At 31.5% G+C, this 23,473-nt stretch overlaps 1 protein-coding gene across 3 annotated transcripts in view; it reads left to right on the top strand.

The window, feature by feature from the left end:
• Nucleotides 1-23,473, top strand: part of ITR (inotocin receptor) — a 225,125-nt gene that overhangs the window by 176,225 nt on the left and 25,427 nt on the right. For all 3 annotated transcript variants that reach the window (XM_076401788.1, XM_076401790.1, XM_076401789.1), the window contains 3 exons: nucleotides 21,222-21,378; nucleotides 22,536-22,706; nucleotides 22,765-22,859. In XM_076401788.1, the coding sequence (XP_076257903.1) occupies nucleotides 21,222-21,378; nucleotides 22,536-22,706; nucleotides 22,765-22,859 (423 nt within the window). The remainder of the gene's footprint in view (nucleotides 1-21,221; nucleotides 21,379-22,535; nucleotides 22,707-22,764; nucleotides 22,860-23,473) is intronic.

The following is a 23,473-nucleotide window of genomic DNA, read 5'->3' as shown; positions in this document are numbered from 1 at the left end:
TTTTAAAAGATTTCATTTTAACGAACTGTATACGGAGAAAAATTACTATGATTTAAAACAGAATGAAATCATGAATATCTTAAATTAATTAATTCTCGCAAATTTCAGTAAGAATTAGTTCCATATTAATATAATTATTTAAGGGTAAATTATTTTGTTTCAACAAGGAGACCGAGTTCTCTCTTATTAAGTTGTAAAACTCTTCTCAAGTACGAATAAGGCATTCTAGATTCCGAACGGGACATAAGATTAACTCACATGCTTCATAAAGCTCCTCAGATCCGTTTAAATAAAATTGTATGTCTCGTAATAAATATAACATATATACAAAAATATCATATATATAGTCCTTCAAATAAAACAGGTAATACATTCATAGAGAAAGAAACATTCATAAAAGGAGAAAGACTACAGTCTGATACGTCGCAAAATAAAACCGAATCAGTTTATATAGTTCGAATGGTGGACCATATCGCCAAATATCAAAATTCTTCGAGCCACTAGTGATCATAATTAGATGTTATAAACCGAGAAACGGTCAAAAAAACCCAAAGTTAAATTTAATGAGACCGCATTACGACATATTGACATAAATTTCGATAGCATCCATTGGATGAGCTATATAAAGTCTATCCAGTAAAACAGCTGTAAAATTTAATATAAATAAATAAGGAAGCCGCCACAAATTTTACATTTCTAGAAGCTGCAATTGGCAATATATTCGACATCATCTATGACGTGTACGAGTTAGTGTATTAGACGGGATATATAACAAAAGTCATTATCATACATAAATGACATTTTAAGATTTTTAGTCTTTTACAGAACCGTTAATTGTTGTTTATCACTTAAGTGACGATCTATAGACTTTTTTGCGACAGTTATGACGGCTTTAATTTTCACGGTATTTTTAAAAATACTAGAACTATTTAACACTTTTTTATATAGGATATATTTATATATAAGTATTATTATCATAACTATTATATATTGATTATCATATTAATTATAGTATATTAGGTTTGAGTTTGGTTTTTAATGTATGAACAATTATACAAAAAAAGCAACAATAGCACACTTGGTTATCTCGGCAGCATGTTCAGCATTCTGGAAAGAATAGAAAAAATATAATACCTGCACATTAGTTTGGTTTTACTAGCAAATATTCAACAATTCACCAGTACATGAAAAATCCTACTAAAAGAAAATATATGGCTCAGCTTTACTCATAGACATAGCACAAACCTTCGATAAAGTCTGTCATAAGGGACTCATGTATTAACTACATAAAAAGTTACCATAGTCATACGTTGTAAAACCCCTACACCTCATCCTGAATGAGGCAAGAAGAAGCTTACTCAACAATGAACAGATGTACCACAAGGCAGTGTTTTGGGTCCTGGTCTTTACCTACTCTATGGCTGTGACATACCACAAGTATAAAATGTTCTCATTATATTTTTATTTGCTGTTAGACAATGGCGAAGAACCAACAAAACAACTGCAACCCGCAAGTAATCATATATAAATAAGTGCACCCAGGCATGGAGAAATCAATGAGTATATATTGAAGTCATCTACATCCAAAGTGTTCATATACTAATAAATATAAATAATACCATTGTCCTATATAGCAACAATACGAAATACCTTACGTTTAACGTCAAAACTTCGTTGGAAGGGGCATATAAAGAAATAGTACAGCATAAAAGAAAATAAAATACAAAAAAAATGTATTGGTTATTTGGAAGAAAATCTAAATTATTCGTACATAATAAGTTGCTGCTGTACAAGCGAACAGTTAAACCTGTATGTACCTGCGGACCTATACCTACCTACGGAGTTCAGTTATGGAAATATTCTGCGAGAAGTAATATCAACATAATACAAACATTTCAGAATAAAACAATATTGTAATAAATATATAATAATAGAAGTATTGTGGATTCACTCTGATTCCATAGGAAGATTTACTTATACCAAACCTTCCAATTCTAACTCTCAGATGAAATTAAGAGACTCTCAATAAGATATACAAGTGCTGCAACTCTTGGACAACACTCAACTTGGAAACACAACTCTTGGAAGTCACTAAGACAAATTGTAAGTTAGTCAACAATGACTAATAATAATATATTAAAAAATTAAAAATATTTCACAGCTATACATGGGACTTTGGTCTCCCACCCATATCTAAACAATTGGTGTATATATCTAAACAAGTGGTGATAATATATTTTAAAAAATGGCTAATGAGCTTCTAGGCTCTCCATTGAGTTCATACTCAGACATCGACCAAAACCGAAAACAACCACGTTAAGTTATTATTGTAAACCAAATGGATGAAAAAAGGCTCAGTTTAACAAGAAATCATATTCGACATATACGCACACAGCTCAAGAAACCATTTTTAAGTTAGTGTAAAAGTGGTTTGAATATCATTCGGTAGATTAAAGAGATAATAACTGTGATAGAGAGGTATTGCACAGGCCTTTACAATATTTTATTACATTGTATCATACAAACCACTTGAGCAAGTATTATTAGAATAAATTTATTAAATTGTAAGGAAATTATATTGAAAAATAACGAAAAGTTTATTGAAAACCTATAAATACCTGCACATTAGTTTGGTTTTACTAGCAAATATTCAACAACTCACCAGGTAGAAGGAAACATAGATATTATTGAAAAATCCTACTAAAAGAAAAGAGATCTGGTTTCTGAAAGCTTTGCTCATACACGTAGCACAAGCCTTCGATAAAGTCTGTCATAAGGGACTCATATATTAACTCCATAAAAACTTACCGTAGCCATACGCTGTAAAACCCCTACACCTCATCCTGAATGAGGTAAGAAGAAGCTTACTCAACAATGAACAGATATACCACAAGGCAGTGTTTTGGGTCCTGGTCTTTACCTACTCTATGGCTGTGACATACCACAAGTATAAAATGTTATTATGGCTATATTTATATTTGCTGTTAGACGATGGCGAAGAACCAACAAAACAACTGCAACCCGCAAGTAATCATATATAAATAAGTGCATCCAAGCATGGAGAAATCAATGAGTATATATTGAAGACACCTACATCTAAAGTGTTCATATACTAATAAATATAAATAATGCCATTGTCCTATATAGCAACAATACGAAATACCTTATGAAAAACGTTGACGTTAAACTTCGTTGGAAGGGGCATATATAGAAATAGTACAGCATAAAAGAAAATAAAATACAAAAAAAATGTATTGGTTATTTGGAAGAAAATCTAAATTATTCGTACATAATAAGTTGCTGCTGTACAAGCGAACAGTTAAACCTGTATGTACCTGCGGACCTATACCTACCTACGGAGTTCAGTTATGGAAATGTTCTGGGAGAAGTAATATCAACATAATACAAACATTTCAGAATAAAACAATATTGTAATAAATATATAATAATAGAAGTATTGTGGATTCACTCTAATTCCATAGGAAGATTTACTTATACCAAACCTTCCAATTCTAACTCTCAGATGAAATTAAGAGACTCGCAATAAGATATAGAAGTGCTGCAACTCTTGGACAACACTCAACTTGGAAACACAACTCTTGGAAGTCACTAAGACAAATTGTAAGTTAGTCGACAATGACTAATAATATATTAAAAAATTAAAAATATTTCACAGCTATACATGGGACTTTGGTCTCCCACCCATATCTAAACAATTGGTGTGTATATCTAAACAAGTGGTGATAATATATTTTAAAAAATGGCTAATGAGCTTCTAGGCTCTCCATTGAATTCATACTCAGACATCGACCAAAACCGAAAACAACCACATTAGGTTATTATTGTAAACCAAATGGATGAAAAAAGGCTCAGTTTAACAAGAAATCATATTCGACATATATGCACACAGCTCAATCATTCGGTAGATTAAAGAGATAATAACTGTGATAGAGAGGTATTTCACAAGCCTTTACAATATTTTATTACATTGCATCATACAAATCACTTAAAACTTAAGTATTATTAGAATAAATTTATTAAATTTGAAGTAAATTATTTTGAAAAATAACGAAAAGTTTATTAAAAACCTATAAATAAATAAAAATTTCGACGATATTATTATAAAAAAACGTAGTAGGCTTACTTCTAAACCATTTCCAAGTATATAAATCCCAAACAAACCCGGAAGTATAAATCTGAAGTATTTTTAAACCATCATAATATTAACATTGGACATAAGTCGTTTCATTCGGATCAACAATGTTCGGACAAAAACAATGTAGAGTATCTCAAACTTCCCCGTTTCGGTTTAATATCCATTAAGCCCGATAAATTATTAAGTTAAGAATGTCATACCGACAACGCACCGCCACCCTCCCACCATGTCGCCCACCAGTCCGTTTCTCCCTAACGGAGCTCCCTCTCCTCCCAATAAGCCCGCCTAATTGAGATTCGATTTCATCGAACAAGGAAGCCGATATTTTCATCTCTAAACGCGAATTGTCTTCGCATTAATACATTGTCCTTTTGTTTTCAGACAGATCTAACCGACATTCTAAAGGACATTGCGAAAGGATCAATATTGTTTTACTAACGTAGGTATTAGTCAAAGTTCATAACGGTATAGCGTTTAAATATTTAGAGAATGAGTTATATTGATAGAATATTGTTATAACAAGGAAAAAAGTTTTGTATGATTAACATCGAATTATACCAGTGAATTGAACCTTGGGTTCAAGCTACTAAGGAATATTGCTAGAAGATTCACATTTATTTCGATTAATATGACATATATAAAATAAAGTCACTTATCCATAAGCATTTCTAACTGATTTGAAAATCTTATTTGATTAATCGATACTTCCATGTTAAACATGAACGAACAGTCTCCGATCTCAAACCGATATGGGCTGGCGTGCCTTAAAGAAGTGTCCAGGGACCAGAGCTCCATCTCCTTTACATCAATGATCTGCTCACAACATTATATATCATTAGCAGTAGCAGAGAGTGTAGAGAGTTCAACCCGGAAAACCAAATTAAATGAAGCAAAATCTCTACACATATTGAATTCACAAATAAGAACAAAAACCTTGGTATGACCCTGGATGCCAAACTCAAGTGGAAATAGCATATGAAGAAGAAACGCGATCAAAGTTCAGGAAAATGCATTAGTTGCTTGGCCGAAACTCCGAGCTATCGACTTGCAACAAAGTTAATGTATATGAGCAGATACTAAGACCAGTGTGAAGCAATGGATTCCAACTGTCAGTAACATGAGTGTTTAAGTAATTCAAAGGTTCCAAAATAAATTAAATATTAAAATGTTTGTATGCAGTTGAAATTAGTAGATGATAATAAAATTATAATCTGTCCAAAGTTATAATCAAAGTAAAATAGTTGCCGGCTTGGTGGCGTAATGGTAAAGGCTATGGGACGGCCTCCTACTGTTGCGATAGCCGCGGGTTCGAATCCTGCTGGGGCATGGTCGTAAATTTATGTTTGTGATTGTTTAAAATTTGTGAATGTTCTAGGCAAGGGTGTAAAATCCGACAAGGAAAATGATCCCAGTTACGCCAGTAACCAGGCTGGGTAAGACCGGATGTCTTCTGGGATGATTTCTAAAGTTGGTTACTCACTAGTCGGTAGGCGTTAATGCTCAGGACCGTGGTTCCGAGCCCACGTTAAACTGTAGGTCTAGTCCAGATAAACCCATAGTTGGTAAAAGGAGACATTAAAATATGTAAAAAAAAATAAAATAAAATAATTAAACAAAAATACTTTTATCAAATATAATTTATTTTAACATTATAATATATCTAATGCATATGTTATCGAAAACTATAATTAAGAACACAGTTATAATAGTTTGTAGGTTAGGGTTGTGTTTGATTACATTAAATTATTTTCCATGCCACCTATGAGTTAGAGTTCTAGGCGCATTTTTTTATGTAGTAGTAGCCCCTGGAGGCCTAATCTACCTGATTAACAATTATCCAAGTAACTATTTTACATCCGTTATAGAACAAATATAGCTTTTGCGCTTAATTCTTGTGTCTTTCGGTACAGTGTTTCCTTGTAAAGACATTTTGATATCAGTGTATTTCTCATTCGTTTGTTCTCTTAATACATGAGTACATCTTTCTTGATAAAATTAGATTTAACCAATGCATTCTCTTCAATGCATTTGACATATCTGAAAAACACTTACCATTCTTTCTTTCTTGGTACATTTACTTAGTACATATTCTGAACAATTACACACATATCTGTGTAAATAAATCTTTTATACTCTGCAATGAAATTTCCTACAGTTATATATTAATTATATACTCACCTTTAGTTGTTTCCACTCTCATCATTCTTTCTCGATATTGCAATAAATTATTAATAAATATTATGACTAAAAAAATCCAATCAATTGATGTTCCAATATTTACCTTTTTCCATCAACTTTTGTTGTCTTAACACTATTTTTATTGACATCTTGCCATGAGTAACCATTGGATATATTGGCCTCATTCTGAAATATCCATGTCTCATCTATATACATAAATTAAAATAATAAGTCTTCCATTATTTTATTATATGTTTTTAAAAATTCTATTCTTTTAAAAGCAACATCTGGAACTTCCAATAAACCTCTTCGATAATTTTCAGACTAATTAAAGACTATTAAATTACGTTTATATTGAAAAACTACTCACTGTTTTTGTACATTTCATATAGTTAGTCTCTGATAGAGCTAACATCAAACTGATCTTGATTCGTCACCCGCTTCGTATGAGGACGGTTTTTTTTTCGCTAAATTCAACATTATTTTTTCATTTTTATATAGATATTTCAGTGACCGTATTCATACTAATATTCAGTGCAGCTGCAACACGCTAAATAATATTTTCAATAAAAATCTCAGCAACTTAATATTTAACTGTAAAAATGCTTACCTATCCAAAAAATTTTACTGGCGGGGCCTCCATTATCTCGTTCTTGAACAAAGTAACTGTTAGAGACATAATCTGTTCTGTTCGGCTTCGGAATTTTCAAAGTAATAATAAGCAGCGATTTTAAATTTATCAAAACAAGCAAAGGAATAAAACAACGTTTGATTTATATTATATATTTTATTATATATTTAAATTTATGTTAAAAAATGTTCCCATATTAATATAAAAGCTAAATAAATAGAACACAAACAGAAGCACCTTATAAATAAATTATACGACATCAAGTGCAAAAAACTTATAATCTTAATAATATAGAATGATTACACGGAAATTATTTTTCCTCCACTTTATATTCACCGCCAATAAGATGTCTCTCCCATTTCCTGTTACACATCTTGAAAAAACCAACGACGATTACCTTTCCATGTTAAGAGAATCGCACACACGACGCTTGCTTCACACGCTTTTTTATCATAGTCCTAATGAAAAAATATTATCCCGTCATCCTTTCTCCACGTCCGTAAGGTACAAGAACAATTTATATATATATATATATATATATATATATATATATACAACGACCTCAGCGATACCGACCCTTAACTCATCAGAAAATATTAACATAAAAAAATGTTTTGGAAAGAATTTAATCAAGTTGTTTCCAAAACTAAAATACACAAAATTCAAAGAAGGAATATTTGTCGGACTTGATATTAGCTAGTTATTAGTTTGCAACTGATGCAAAGTTTACAACATGTTTTACAATAGCATGAGCATCGTTTCCAAGTATTCTTAACATTTTCTCGGTAATATTTTACATTTTCTGATTTCACGTCTTAATTTTTGCGACAAAATATGGATGATAAGAGCAACTACATCAAGATATTTTCGAACAAAGGCACCAAAAGCGGTTACTAATATATTATAATGTGTGAAACGAATCTCAAGCAGTATAAAAGATTTAGTTCAATTCTGATTTATAAATTTTTACCCAATAAATGTCCAAAATAAATAGATAAAAATAATAGAAAAATGAATTTGTTGAATATTTCTAAAACTAGAACCAATTTAAAAAAACGGGCTGCTGATTTGGGTTCAGTTCTAGTTCAGTTCAATTTACCTTATAAATATCTCTTTGTTGAGTTCCAAAACCGTGTAAACTGGTGTAATTTACTATGATTTTAGTCATAGTAAATGAACTTCAGTCCATAGTTATGGAAAAAAGTTCGAAAATATTGATGCAGTGAAAAATATGGTACTATACATACACAATAATATATACACAAACACTTGCATACACAAACCTTTGAAAAATATTGCATAATAATATCATATAAGGTATGGAATGTTGAATAAATACATATTCCTAAAATGTATTATTCATAAATTTACATATTAAATTACGTATTCATAAATTATTAATATGTACTATAATTATATGTCTTGATGTCGCTTCTTGTCTGATGAATTATCTGGTTAGTTACGTTCCAGTTTATTTGGTCCTGAATATAACATTGTATGCAATTCTTCTCCTTTATACTGAACTGGTGCTACGGCCTATTTGGCATTCAACATCTTTATTATACGCCACGTACTTATTTAATTCTTCTATTTTTAATTTCTAACATCTTATATTTGTATTATTTAATCGTTTTTAAGCATCCTTTATTTTTTGCTTGGTGTTAAAATCGATGCTATTAATATTATTTTGATCATTGATAATGATATTCAATATATATTTGTGTCTGTTTCTTCTTTATCCAATTAATAGAATTTATCTTCTTTATGGTATCTTATTTTTTTACATTTAAATTTATAATATTATTTGTTGAGGTTCACTTTATAACGAGATTTTTACTTGTCGTTTACTGAGAACATATGTCAATAAGTATTACCATACTGTTTCCATCCAATCGTTGGTTGATTTTGGTTTTTCTTAGTCTATTAGAAGTCTATATTATTGTTAAATAGCATATTAATCAAATATCAAGTTTGATTCCTGGTGACGCTGTTGTTTAGCAATCATATACTAAATATCTATACTTATAGTTGAAACGATTTATAATTATAATTTAACGCTATTTATAATTACACAGTAAAAAGTCGTTTGGTAGCCATTTTGCCTATTTTTCGAACTTTTACATTATATATATATATATATATATATATATATATATATATATATATATATATATGTGGAAACGGTTTGTTCATCAAATACTCCTTGAGAATTTGAACTGGGTTTTCATCCAAAAAGCCTTGTAATTATTTGTTTTCGAACTTTTCTGATCCTCCAGGGCATTTCTGCTCTCACGTCAAAATCACCTCTTTTACGTCATTAACACGAAAACTGATATTAGGACTATAATGCAGAACCATCAACAGAAGATTCTAAAAGTGTTTGGTGGGCTTCGGCAACAAATTTGTTCATATAAAACAACAAAATTAAAAGATTAAAAAAACGCAATTATTATCGTCTTTATCTACTGAATAAGTCAATAATATCAAATTTAAGACCCCACTATAAGGTCCTCAACAAAATGACAAATCCATAACATAGACAATATTAATACAACAAAAATGAAACACAGTAATTCGCAGGGAAAGCAAAAAGAAACAATATACAATAAAATATATAAGAAAAGGACACGGCGGGAAATAAAGGGAACGGGATAAAAGTAACGGGAATCGTTAGAAAGTTCTTATGAGGCGTGAGGTTCAAGCTCCGAACAGAAATGTCTCCGCCAAAGCGACAGAGAAAATTTATAAATATTGGTTAATGTAGTTAAAGTGTATTGGTGTTCTTGTTGGCAATAAAAATGGGGTTGACTAGTCTGAGGGATCCATTAGGGGATGTTCTATAGGTGATTCGTAAACCTAACAGAGTCGTCACTGAACCATTTTCAAGTTAAACAATTAAGCCCCCTTTTATTCCTTCATTCATGTTTGTACTTTAGCTGGCAGTTATCTGCCTGTTTATCTTTATTCGCTAATAAATTCATTATAAAAAGTGTAGGTATAATAGATACAATTAGAAGGATGAAATACAAATACGATTGTATTAAAACTTGATTATATAGTTAATAATTTAAGAGCAATCATTTATTTATGTAATTTTGTGTTATATATTCTTTATCAAATATAATAAATCATCTAAGACAGTACGTGAGAAACAAAACAAAAATGAATGATTGCTCTAGTTGCGGTCTTAAATTATGTCTTTCTTTTCAAAAATTCCTCATTTCTTATTAAAATATTGCAATATATTTTCAAATTAATTTTGCTTTTCTATGAACAGATTATTCGAAATATTATCAGTCGCTAACTATTATTATTCTGTTTTGCCTATCTTTAATGTATCTATAAAGAAAATAAACCAGTGCGAACTATACTGCAATTTTCAAAAACAACCAGTAATCAGAATAAGAAATATCCCTCCAATATGGTAGATAGAATCAGATAGTATATACATAGAAATATCTAAATATATTGCAACAATATATTGTGGTGACATGTTACAATTGTTTTAACACAGTTTTATGTGTTCAGTTACAACTTATAGTGATATTTGGTGTTTGGTTTCTTCAAAGTTTAACTTGGTCAATTTTGCGTCTTCGCGTTCGACGTTAAAGTCACTAACTTTCAAATATTTCAAGCCACTTACTTAAGTCAACTGTTGAATACAAGTCCAATTAATGATAAAATGAATAAATAAAGAATACGACAATGAAATAAATCAATATTAAAGTAGCTGCCGGATTTTATTTAATATCTAGAAACATTTTATTCGAATAGTATTAATAACACTTATATTTATCGGTATGTTAGGACTAAACAACTTCCCTAGCACTTGTGATAAAAGTAATTCAAATCAATATGATTATCAACCCTGCAGTTAAAAAAAGTCATCCATTGTCATCTATGCCTGTTCCTGAGAGAGAATTTTGAAGAGAAATTTTATGTATTCGTAATTTTTCTCAACCTCTACCACAATCTGGAAATGACAACTCGAAACAACATGTCTCCAGAAGCGCAATAGGTTCCTGTCGATATATGATATATCGAACGTCCCAGTTAGGTCGTGATTAATCAAAAAAACCTAATCAAGAGAAATAATTAAATACCATCTCCCCTAATGAAATATGAAGCTCCATACCAGCCCATTAACCAATAATACCTTCTGCAGTAAAACTTAATTTAAGCTAGCCAAAAAAAAATTAATAATACCGTCTAGATCTGACGATAGGGTCGATTTCTACACCGCCAAAAACCAGGAGCAGTTCAATTATTATGTTAATACCTTTTAAAATACCGTTATTTTTAATATTCGGTTTTACGACCAGATAAGAGAAGGTCTGAAAACCACAAGAAGCGCCATAAAAGTCGCAACAAATGCCAAATGAAAAATGAACATAATCTAAATTCTAAATAAACTTTAATATAAGAGTTAACAAAAGTCTGGATATCTGCGATACCTACTCGTCCGATATCTCATGTTAAATGAAACTGCGGACAAAATGTTTAGTTTCAATTCAATCAAGTTCACGGAACGGAAATGCTGTTGTAGTTATAAAATAACTTTATATAATTTAACTTTATCGCTTTACAGGAAAAACAACATTCAAACTGAGAAATAACTTTTAGCATGTAGGAATTTATTTGCTATACTGTTTAGTTATTCTATAGCTTCATGCTTACTACGAAACCCAAATCGATATTCTGGTATAATAACTCTATTCTCAGTTATTGTCCCTGATGGACAGTTTCTTCAAAACTTTTGAGACTTTGGGACAATAGACTAAAATGCCTAGTGATCTAGAAATTGAATGAGAGTACTATAATATTTGATAATGGTACCAAATATTTGTATATGATATTGGGTATCAAATTGAAATTGGACGAAAAATATATTCTAGCCTAAAAACTTTATATGTAGTAGAGTATGCAGACATAAATATGTTGGCGACACGGCAAGACAAGCCGAAGCTTTCGACAGTGGTGAATGTAAATAAATCTTTATTATTTAAATTCGCATTCGCTTTCCATAATATCTCGGATTCATCATCATAACAACATGGGTATAAACTTCATCAGTATTGAAACAGATACTCGCAAAATAGTCGAAACAGTCGATAGTCAAAAAACCAGCGACTGAAAATAATGATTACTATAATAATAATATTGTATTTTTTAATAGCGAAGAAAATAAATTGTTGAATATTAAAGAACAGTTTTCCTATCGGAAAATTTATTTATTAGATATATTTAGTATAAATATTGAGAGAACAGTTAGATCGAAGCCAAAAAGCCAATCAAAAAAAATATTACATAATATTGCCATAAAAACAGTCAACAATATGTCAAAACAGTTGATAGTAAAAAGTAGTAAAAACAGTCGAACCAAAAATAGCGTCTGAAATAGCTGATAGTAAAAAATAGTCAATTACTAATCAGTCGATAGTCAATTTCAGTCGAAAGTTATCAACGCTATATATTGATTTATATATCTCTTTATTCTGTGGTTTACTTTGATCGACCAAAAACAACACAAAATTTTATATTATTATTATTAAATATTATCTTTTGGTGCGTAAAAGGGCATTGGAGAACTTTCGTCTGAAACAATACCTTTAGTTCATTTCTAATTCATATATTAATACTGTTTATATCCGAACCATATACAATATAAACACTGTCAACTTTTGGAATGTAATTTGACCAAAACTTTTAATAAACCCGTTGACCCTTTTCAAGTTTAAATAGATATATACCAAATTGTGTGATAATATTAATCCGAACTCTTTTGAACCAAAACAGAACGCGACCGTCTCGTAACGGCCTTTCAGCTTTTCATTTAATGATCCCCAAAACTGAATGGAGACCACTCTCGGCTCTACCTTAATGCTTCCGTGCGTGGCGTCTTTCTTTAACTGGGTCACCACTGTTTTCGTCCGCCCGAAAACTTGTTCAAAACTGAAAACTGGAAACATTCACTACAAGTAATTCCCGCCTCTTCGTTATTACGTTAAGGCTTTCTCTCCTTGCCGATCGTAATATCTTCCAATAGAGTATTTGTTGGACAGAAAGTAATTGAATTTAGTTTTTAAACAAAAATATAACTCGCATAATTATATTGATATAAAAAACGAGGTGTGTCGGTAATTTCTCTCCGATTTTTGCGCTAAAGAAAAGACGATACAACGGATAGTTTATGGCTGCCTCTTCAAAAGAACAGTTTGTCTTTTAATAAATGATCTACGTTTTTTAGTAATAAGTAATCCATGTGTTTTGAGAACAAGAAATCTACGTTTTCTTAAGAATTAGTAATCTAGGTTTGGTTTGGTCTGGTTTGGTTTTTACGAATAAGTAATACAGGTTTTTTAGGAATAAATAATCCACTTTTAGGGAATAAATAATCTTTTGACATTGTTGTTTTTAAAATAATCCTTTTTAAACCACCATTTTTATCTTCAGAATCATGTTTTTTAAATACCGACTAATTTTCTGTCTATTGGTTCTAATTTTGATCCACTGTACCAATTCTTAGACAACATGGTCGAATATACTGTGGATGTGAGAAATCTAAACTGAAAATGAAGTTATAAACATGTTGAATGCGAAAATGAGTTATAAAATACGGAAAGTTTAAAATACAAAAAACTTTTTTTTCTTTAAAAAACTATTTTACGTTATAGAAATAAGAAGCGAGTTTTGTACGGCAGGCACAAAACGATACTGAGGGTTTAAATATATTCTAACTTAAACCAAACCCCTCTCTTAGCCGCAGTCCTAACATAAACACAAATCTCGTTCTTTTCAATACACAGGGAATACACACAGAATATAAGTCGCGAGATATAACATCTCTCTCCTAAAGATACGAGTAAAAGGATGTACAGGGAATAGATAACACAATATGTACATCACGCAATATAGTACATGTTGTTGAATGTTGGCAACACTGCTTACGTGTAAGAAATTACAAAAGTATTTGTTGCTCCGTTTACACATTAAGTTCTGTAGGTTATTTTTCAATGTAATATACATTTTGTTCTGTGACAGTTAAAACAAGCAATGGGTGACATTTTTCGTGTCATTCATTATTGTTTTTTTTTCTTAGCAACTACACTTGCTAGCTTGGTTGGCGCAGTGGTAAAGGTGACAAGACGATCCTCCTACTGTTGCGATAGTCGCAGGTTGGAGTCCTGCTTGGGTATAGTCTAACTTATGTTTATGGTTGTTTAATATTTGTGATTGTCGTTAGGAAAGAGTGCAAAATCCGACAAAGTGAATACGCCAGTAACCAGGCTGGGACCTTAAGTCTTCAGGGATGATTTCGAAGTTGGTCACTCGCCAGTCGGTAAACTTAATGCCGAGAACCGTGTTTCGGAGCCCACGTTAAACGTCCAATTCCGATAAACGCTCGTTGGTAAAAAGGAGACAAATGTTATAAAATATATAAAAAATATATATTATCGAAAATATTTGAGAACAATGTTAATGTGTATATGTATAAATAAAATTTCTTTAATATATAAATTTAAAGAAGTAATAAATAATATAATAAATATATAAAAGTAATGTAAAAATAAATGGCAAACCAAGATTTATGAATAAATAAAATGGTCGTCAAGAACAAAATACTTCAGGATGACCGGAAAGGTGTCCATTCTAAGGATACTAATTTTTGACGTTACATAAAAATTGATCCCTGTCAGTATAGGATAACCACCCTAACTAGTTAAATGGCCTTCTCACTAACTTGACAGATCGATTTTAAAAGGTAAACGGTGATGGTAAATTTGATTTTACTCTGAAATCTGCTTGAATCCCGTCGAAGCTTGCTCGTTTTACTTTATTTCTCCAGAGACCGATACGTATGGTCGCTCGAATTTACCACCGAACTTTGTTATGAAAGTTTTTGGGTCCTATATGGAAGGTGAAGGTCGAGACAAGGCATCATGTTAATCGTCGAATAGTAAATTATGTAGCAATAGCGAGAATGAAAAAATGACCTTAGGTTCCGTAGTTTAAGGCCGATATTAACATGGAATGTAAAAATAAAATATTCACATACTGCTTATAAATATGTATAATCAGTTAAATATAAATGATAACTAATGCAAAGCAAGAATATATAGACAAGATAAATCAATTTTATGGTCCCTAATGTTGCGGTCATTTAGATATTAAATCCACTAACCAAGTTGTTAATGAAAATCGCAATTGTGCTGTCTTATAGTGATTATTAAGAAAATCAAATAAAACTATTATTGAATGAACTAATTTTAATCATTCAAGTTTCTTTTGGATATAAATTTTAAACCTTTTGGTTTTTCCTTATTTTTTCAACATCGTCAAAACGTGGTTCCCAGTTACACATTTCTGCACGCAGTTTAAGGTGAATTTTGAAAACTATTACGAAAATATTCCCGTATAAAATTCAATTATTGTACCGAATATTGCTACCGAACGATCTTGATGAACAAGTTGAGTACAGTAATACAATCCTAAGACAGTCTGGAGAAATTGAAGATTTCTCGTCTGAATTGACTATGAGCGATGAAGCCCATTTTCTTCTCAATGGACACGTCAATAAAGATAACAGTCGTTTTTGGGGATGACATAATCCTCAGTTAATTCATGAATCATTGCATCCACTAAAAACAACTGTATCGTATGGTATTCCTACTGGAAATATCATTCGTCCTTATTTTATTGAAAACGACCAAGATGTTGCAGTTACTGTTACTGTTGAACGGTACCATATAATTTGAAATTTTCTTGTGCCTGAAATGGAAGAGCAAAACTAAACGACATGTGGTTTTAGTAAGATGGCGCCTTAGCATACATAGTTTGTTCAACAATTCAATTATTAAATGACGTTTTTCCACGAAGACTAATTTCGCAAAGTGGCGATATAGCAGGCCAGCCAGATCTCCGGATTTAACATTAATTTACATTACATTAATTACATTAGGTTAATTTACATTAAAAAAGTTCAGATTGTATTTCTAACTAATAATATCACTGATATATTATTGAATAATAATAACATTTTAAAAATGACCGGCGAACTAAAAGTCCAACACCAAACGATGAACAACCGGCTATTAATCATCCCAATTCCACAAAACTTATAAAAATCAAGAGGACTGCTCCATTATTCACCCGCGGAATATTTAAAACATTAATTTCAACAGGTTTTCCTTGTTTAATGACTGAAAATATAAATACTCGAGACCTGAACCGGAATAATCGAATAATAAATCATCGTTTCCCGGAAGTAGACAGGAAGTAGGCCTGATCCAGTTTTCTATATTTCGAATATTAAAAGTTGAAGCATGATAAACGATCGAAGTAATGACGGCGAGTAAGAATCTCAACTTTCAAACCGAAATGCAGGACGATTCTCGAATTAATTAAAATAAACGGATTATGGTGTATATTAATTTTAAGGAATTTTATTTATTTTGGGTAATAATAGTTATTTTTCAAAGAAACAATATTTCCTGTATTAATTTTGAAAACATATAATCAAAGAATACTGAATATTGAATTAGCAGTTAGTTTATACTTTCGGCTAACAAAACGAGACTACAAATTGAGAATACTCCCTATCAGTTCAGTGTTTTTATCAGCGCATACGTGTGTTCATCAAAATTAGAGGGAGTTCTACATTTATTGAAGAAGAGCTTGAACGCATGTTTTACTTCTATGAAAATGTGCACTCAATTGACCGACAATATGGAAAACCAAGCTCTTCTTCACGAATTTCAGGCCGCAACGATTAATTTCAGTAGCTTATACTTTAAATAATATTCTTTTGTTGCCTGATTTTGAAAGTTTTCATTAAAACGTAGAGCTTTCTCGCCAAATATATTTCCCATAATTGCAACTCTGCTAAATGTTTTTATTTACTGATGCTGAAATTATTACAAAATCATTTTGAAAATTCATTTATTGAGAAAAACTGTTTTAAATATATTTTCCATCATTTTTTGCACATCCTTCCGGTCTTTCTGGTAACATGGCGATACCATATCGAAAAAACTATGCTCGCTTGGCCGCGATACAATCATCGATCCATTTTTTCGGTTACTGCATCACTGATTAGAAGATGCTATATCTTGTGAGTATCTTGGGTGCTGTAGTAGTTGTGCTGTAATTCATAATTTTTGTGATGTATAGTCGAACGTTGTCATTGATGAGGATAACCTTGAGTACTTTTTGCAGTAATACATTACTCAGTTTATTGCAACTCTTTTAGTAACTTGTAATACAGTATAACTTGCTCATGATACACTTTTATCGCTAGTCAAAATGCGTCACAGAAAAAAAGTTCGAAAAAGAGTTTTCGTTGAATAAAACTGTTTTCGAACATATTTTGTCCTTTAGTTGGTTCTTTTTGATTGGTATGAAAATAACTCCTTTCAAATCATTGAATAACTTTAAAATGCTCAATAGATTTTTTCAAATCAAACAATAAAAGTAGTACCGGTTTGATTCGCGCAGTATTAAAAGCCACAGGACGGTCCTCCTACTGTTGCGATAGTCGCGGGTGCGAATCTGGCTGAGGCATGGTCGTAAATTTATGTTTGTAATTGTTTGGCATTTCTGATTGTCCTTAGGCAAGAGTGCAAAATGCGACAACAAAAATGATCATACCAGTGACCAGGCTGGATAAGAACAAATGTCTTCCGGGACGGATCATTTATAAGTTGGTCACTCGCCAGTTGGTAGCTTAATACCGAGGAGCGTGATTCGGAACCCACGTTTAACTGTAGGTCCAGTCCAAATAAACCATCGTTGGTAAAAAAGAAACTTCCAAAATAAAATATAATAGAAGTAGTGAAGGTCGAAAATGCAAATTTAAGTCAATGACTAATGGTTGCATACACTGAGTAATTCAATAATATTGAAAATTTTTTTTTTTTAAGTTTATTTAGCCGTTTACTGCCCTGCAATATTCCTGGATGTCTCACAAACTTTTTATCGTGTTTGGCATTTAGAATTAATTTGTAAGACGAGCACATTATTATAGCGTAACAATTGTCAATTGCTGGAGTCATATCGTTTCGGAAGAAAATTTAGACTATCGCACGAAATGGCGTTCTCGACATTTAAAACTATTTCGGCCGGAGTTCTACAAGGTAGCGTCTTAGGACCTCTCATATATCTGCTCTACACTGCTCACATTCCAACAACAAAAGAAACACTACTTAGAACCTTTGCCCACGACACAATTATTATGGCAAAAGATATATCTCTGCCTAGGGCAATAGAAAAAGTACTAGTGGCAGTCAACAAAATCTACAAATGGACAGAAGATTGGAAAATTCAACTTAATAGCTCCAAATCTGTCCACGTTAATTTTGTATTGCGGCGAAATAATAAAAACTTAATTATATCACTCAATAGATGCCCGATTCCTCAAGCAGAATAAGCTAAATACCTTGGAATCCACCCTGGCGGTAAATTAAATTGGAAATATCACGTTAGACAAAAAGCAAAACACATTAAAACCAAAATAAAACAACTATACTGGTTAGTCGGAAGATACTCTCAACTTGATCTAAAATCAAAGAGGTTGATCTATAATACAATTATAAAGCCAATTTGGACCTATGGGGTTGCACTAAAAATTCAAATCAACTAGTCCTATAACGCTGTCAAAACAAGGTTCGTCGATTGATTACCAATGCCTATCGCTACGTGACCAACGAGGAATTGCACGATGACCTGGAAATCAAATGGATTCGCGAAGTTGTGCAGGATTTCGCCTTGAAACACGAAAGAAGATTACTAAATCATACTAACGTGGAAGCAATACAACTGCTCGACGGCGAGCAGGATGTCAGGAGATTGAAGCGAACAAAACCATACGAAATTATATAAAGTATATATGTAAGTGAACTTATATAAATATATACCTGTGTAACTATAGCTTAAGTTATTATAATTTTATAATTGAGCAATACATATTGATGTATTTTCTCGCACTCGTCTTGCTTGTGAATTAATCCAAGTACATAGGAAAAGTAGAGGAAAAATAAAGTAATAAAGATATTATAAAAAAAAATTAACCGTTATATGCATTGATACTTCATATTTTTACCAATATATTTCGCTAATCAAAATACCTTATCATTCCAATTAGGTGATTTCATCCTATTTCATTAAATATTTAATAAATTCTTTGATGTTTTTTTAGTTTAAATAGATAGTTGTTAGATGGTGTGACACTATTAATCCGATTTATATTAAACCAGAATAAAATGCGACGAAATTCATTTATTTTATGAATGTATTTTATTACATCTTCGTAAAAAATAAAAATCGAAATATGAGGATATTATGGGCATATTTTTATCAAGACGTGTATATAAATAACTGTGTTCAGACATTTTTATACTTTATTTTAACGCGATTAGAGTAGCATGTGTTCCAGAACGTATTTACCTCCTTCCAACTGTATCAAACATTACTTGAAAGGTTGCGTTCAAAAGAGAATGTATTGGAACTGATGGTTTAAGTCAAAAGTTACAAGGGTTTGAATATGAAAATTCCTGACTCCCCCGCTCCCTTTTATTTTATAATATGGCTTCTTTTCGATTAAGGGCTTCACACTATAGTAAGAAAATATTTGACGTTTATCGTTCCAAATATTCCAATACTCTAATATGAATGTCGTTCATATTTAAAAGGCATACTTTTTCATATTTGTCAAGGTGCAAGCAAGTTGTGAACATACGTCATCTAAATTTATGACGTCACAACGTCGAAATGTAGCCGCATCAACTCTGAGTTTTAGTTCAGTTTAAACAAAATAATGAAACAAAAATGTTATTAAATATATATAGTTTATTTTAACATTATAGTACATCTAATGCATATATTATAGAACAATTTAAACTACAATTAATTATATAGCCACAATAATTTATAGGTTAGAAATGTTTTAGTATATTTACATTGCTACTAACTTAACTATACAACTAATTTCCACACCACCCTTGAGGTAGAGTTCTAGGCGCGTTTTTTATATAGTGGTATCCTCCTGGAGAACTAATCTGCCTAATTAACAATTATGTATTCAGGTAATGTAATTTGCCTTTATTAGAGAGCATATTTATCCTTTTACGTTCTTTCGATGGCGTGTTTCCTTGTCAAGTCATTTTGATATCACTGTATTTGTTATTTCTTCTGCTACTACCTGTATTCTTGATAAAATTAATAAGTGAATTCGCCCTAATGCATTTGCCATACCTGCAAAACAGTTGTTTTATTCCTCGTACATTTTAACCAAATACTCATGTATATTCTGAACAATTACACACATACCTACTGGACATATATCTTTCAAATCAATCAAAACAAAAGACTATCAATCAAACCATTTCTCAATGTCTTCTTCAATGTGTTTGATCGAGGTCATCCTAACCGAAGGTGTTATTAACCTTTCCTATTTCCAACATGAAGCACAATGTTTCTACAATGAATTATTAATAAATGTTATGACTAGTAAAACCTAATCAATTTGATTCCAACGTGTATATTTTTGCATCAACTTTAGTAGTCTTAACGCTATTTTTATTATCATCTTGCAATGAGTGACCGTTTGGTATATTGGCCCCATTCTGAAATATCCATGTCTCATCCAAAATACACAAATTGAAACAATAGGTTTTTTGATTTTATTATATGCTTTTAAAAGTTATATTCTTTTAATTATTATAATTATTAATTATTATTTTCTTTGAAACAATTTTATTTAATTATGTTTATATTGAAAATACTATCACTGTTTTTTACAAGCTGATCATGATTCATTATCCTCTTCGTATGAGGACATACTAATATTCAGTGCAGCTGCAATATGCTGTTGAGACAGTGTTTGCTGATTTATAACATTTTATCACTATTATTTTGAAGAATTTTGCATACGTTTAACTACCTGGCTTTGACAGACTGGTTCGTTTACGTGTTCGAAGTGATTTGAAAAATACAAATAGTTTTGAACATACATTTTATATATATACACATACCTCGCTGAAATGCACCTTATATTGAAACACGGTGTATAAACATAGTATGCATTACACAACCCCAAGTCTTAGAGTGCGTCTAAACCGACTGCCATATACCTCTAAGATAAAAAATAGATCTTATATAAAGAAAAGTTGGCCACTCTTGCTTTATATCATCCTCACAACAAAAATAGCGAGAATTTTCTGATTGATTCCAACTATATTTTTCGTTTTCTCTCTGTTTCAGATACTGCGGCCGGAAAAAGCTGTCTAGGATGTATTTCTTTATACTCCACTTATCTGTGGCCGATCTGATGGTCGCTTTTTTCAGTGTGTTACCACAGCTCGCGTGGGAAATAACCTACCGATTCCAGGGAGGTTTTCTCCTCTGCAAGCCTGTAAAAGTAAGTCGTTCAAATAAACTAGTTCTTGTTGAAATACTATCGGCTTTATTATTTACCGTCATAGCCCAGGCGGCAAAACGGTACCCCGAGGGTGATACGAGATTTTTTGAGAAAGTTAATGCCGCAGAATGCAAATCAATCAAAAATCATTTTTTTAACCATAAAACTTTATGGACTAATGAAAAACTGAATGTTACTATATATAAGATGTAGATGTAGGTAATACCGTAAAAAAGTAATCCATACATCAATGTTTCTTTTGTAATTTGAAAATACATGGCACACATATTAAAACTAGTTATTATCTACATATATATATATATATATATATATATATATATATATATATATATATATATATATATATATAGTATTTTTTCTTCATATTGTTTTGAAACTCAAGATCTAAGATCTAAGAATATTTAAATGAGGTACAGAGCTCAGAACATATGAAGGCTGAAGGGTAACAACACAAGAGTCAATAACAAAATCGTTTCCAGATGAAAGAACAGCAAGCCCATAAAAAAAATTGTCCTTAAAGGCCAGTCCTTAGAAGCCAAATCAAAACATAATTAACATTTATACTCCCACTGGTTCACTCTACATAATTTTAAAACACAATACGTGTTTCACATATAACTATATTAGTTCGAAGGTTTTCTTGTCTCTTCAACCTCCGAATAAGTCCACTGTTGTCGAACAATTGTAGTACTGTACTTTTCTTGATGATTTCTCGCAAATCTTTTAATTTAACCGTTTGTGCACTTAGGTATTAGTGTATGTCTTCACTTCTAATGTACGGCGTTGAAGTTGAAGTAGTTCCTTTGAAAAGCAACAGTTCATAAATGGTGAAGAATATTCGAAGTGCTGCGGCACTAATAGCAGGACATAAAGGAGATAATGTGGTTTTACGGAATTCTGGTTTTACCAGAAAAGTGCAACAGTCATCAATCACTTTGAAAAACATGACAGAAATCGAATATGTAGGCAAGCTACAATGTTTTCAACATACGGATAATCTTTCAGGTTTTCAGTAGGCCTTGTAAATTAACACAGTATCAAAAGAAAATAAACTTCAAAAAACTAAATTTTAAAACAACGTGGATTATTTTATCACGTCTCTCAAAGGAAAGATGTATTTTCTAACTCTTTTACAGTATGGTCAAATGCTTGGTCCCTATCTTAGTTCTTACATTCTGATGGCCACAGCTCTGGACCGCCATCAGGCTATCTGTTATCCTTTAACTTACTGTTCTTGGACATCGAGGAGATCGAAAGCCATGGTTTATGTCGCCTGGGTGGCCAGCCTACTCTTCTGCATACCCCAAGTAAATATGTTACACAATCAAATAAATTAATAATCTCAAATATGTTCGTATGTTATAGGTGACTGTATTTTCATATCAGGAAATAGTTCCCAACGTCTACGATTGTTGGGCAACCTTTCAGAAAGAATGGGGAGAGCAAGCTTACGTCATATGGTGAGTCATAGAAGATTATGGGTGCTTAGATCGTACTGTAGAATCACAGTGATAAAATTTATTAATCAAATATTTAAATGGAAATTTCTTCTGTCTCATTGGAACCAAAATATCCATGTCATTTCACTCTGATTTAGCCAGTTTAAATCAAAAGGCTAATGCGTTGTTCTGCAATGTTCATATAACCACGATAAATATTACTGTGTCAGATAATGTAAAAAAAAAACATGTTTGTACTTTTAATATTATTTAAATTTTCTCACAATATTACACTGCTTTATGCGAGAGAAAAGTTACATAAAATTCCTGAGACCCCCTCTCTCCAGTGCGATATTCAGCTTGACTTCCTCCACCCAAAAACCGTAATTAATAATCACCACTTTAGCTCTGAAACTAAAAGACTTCTGTAAGACTTATTTGGTCCTTCTCAAAAATTATTTCGTTGAAAGCGAAAGTGGTATCTCTAAGGTCTAAGTATTTTCATGATCAGCAGTTTAAGTCTACAAAAATCTTCCCGGATCTGTTCTACACTGTTAAAATCCCAATAACAAAAGAAACAGACATGGGAACATTATGGTTAAAGACATATTTCTGCTTAGGGTGATAGAGAAAGT

This window comes from Rhynchophorus ferrugineus, unplaced genomic scaffold (assembly GCF_030347505.1).
Source record: "Rhynchophorus ferrugineus isolate W39M unplaced genomic scaffold, kcgeb_rfMv2 rfM4, whole genome shotgun sequence".
In the NCBI taxonomy this organism is placed as follows: Eukaryota; Metazoa; Arthropoda; class Insecta; order Coleoptera; family Curculionidae; genus Rhynchophorus; species Rhynchophorus ferrugineus.
Note: the sequence above shows the minus strand (reverse complement) of the source record. Positions and strands in the feature narration are given on the sequence as shown.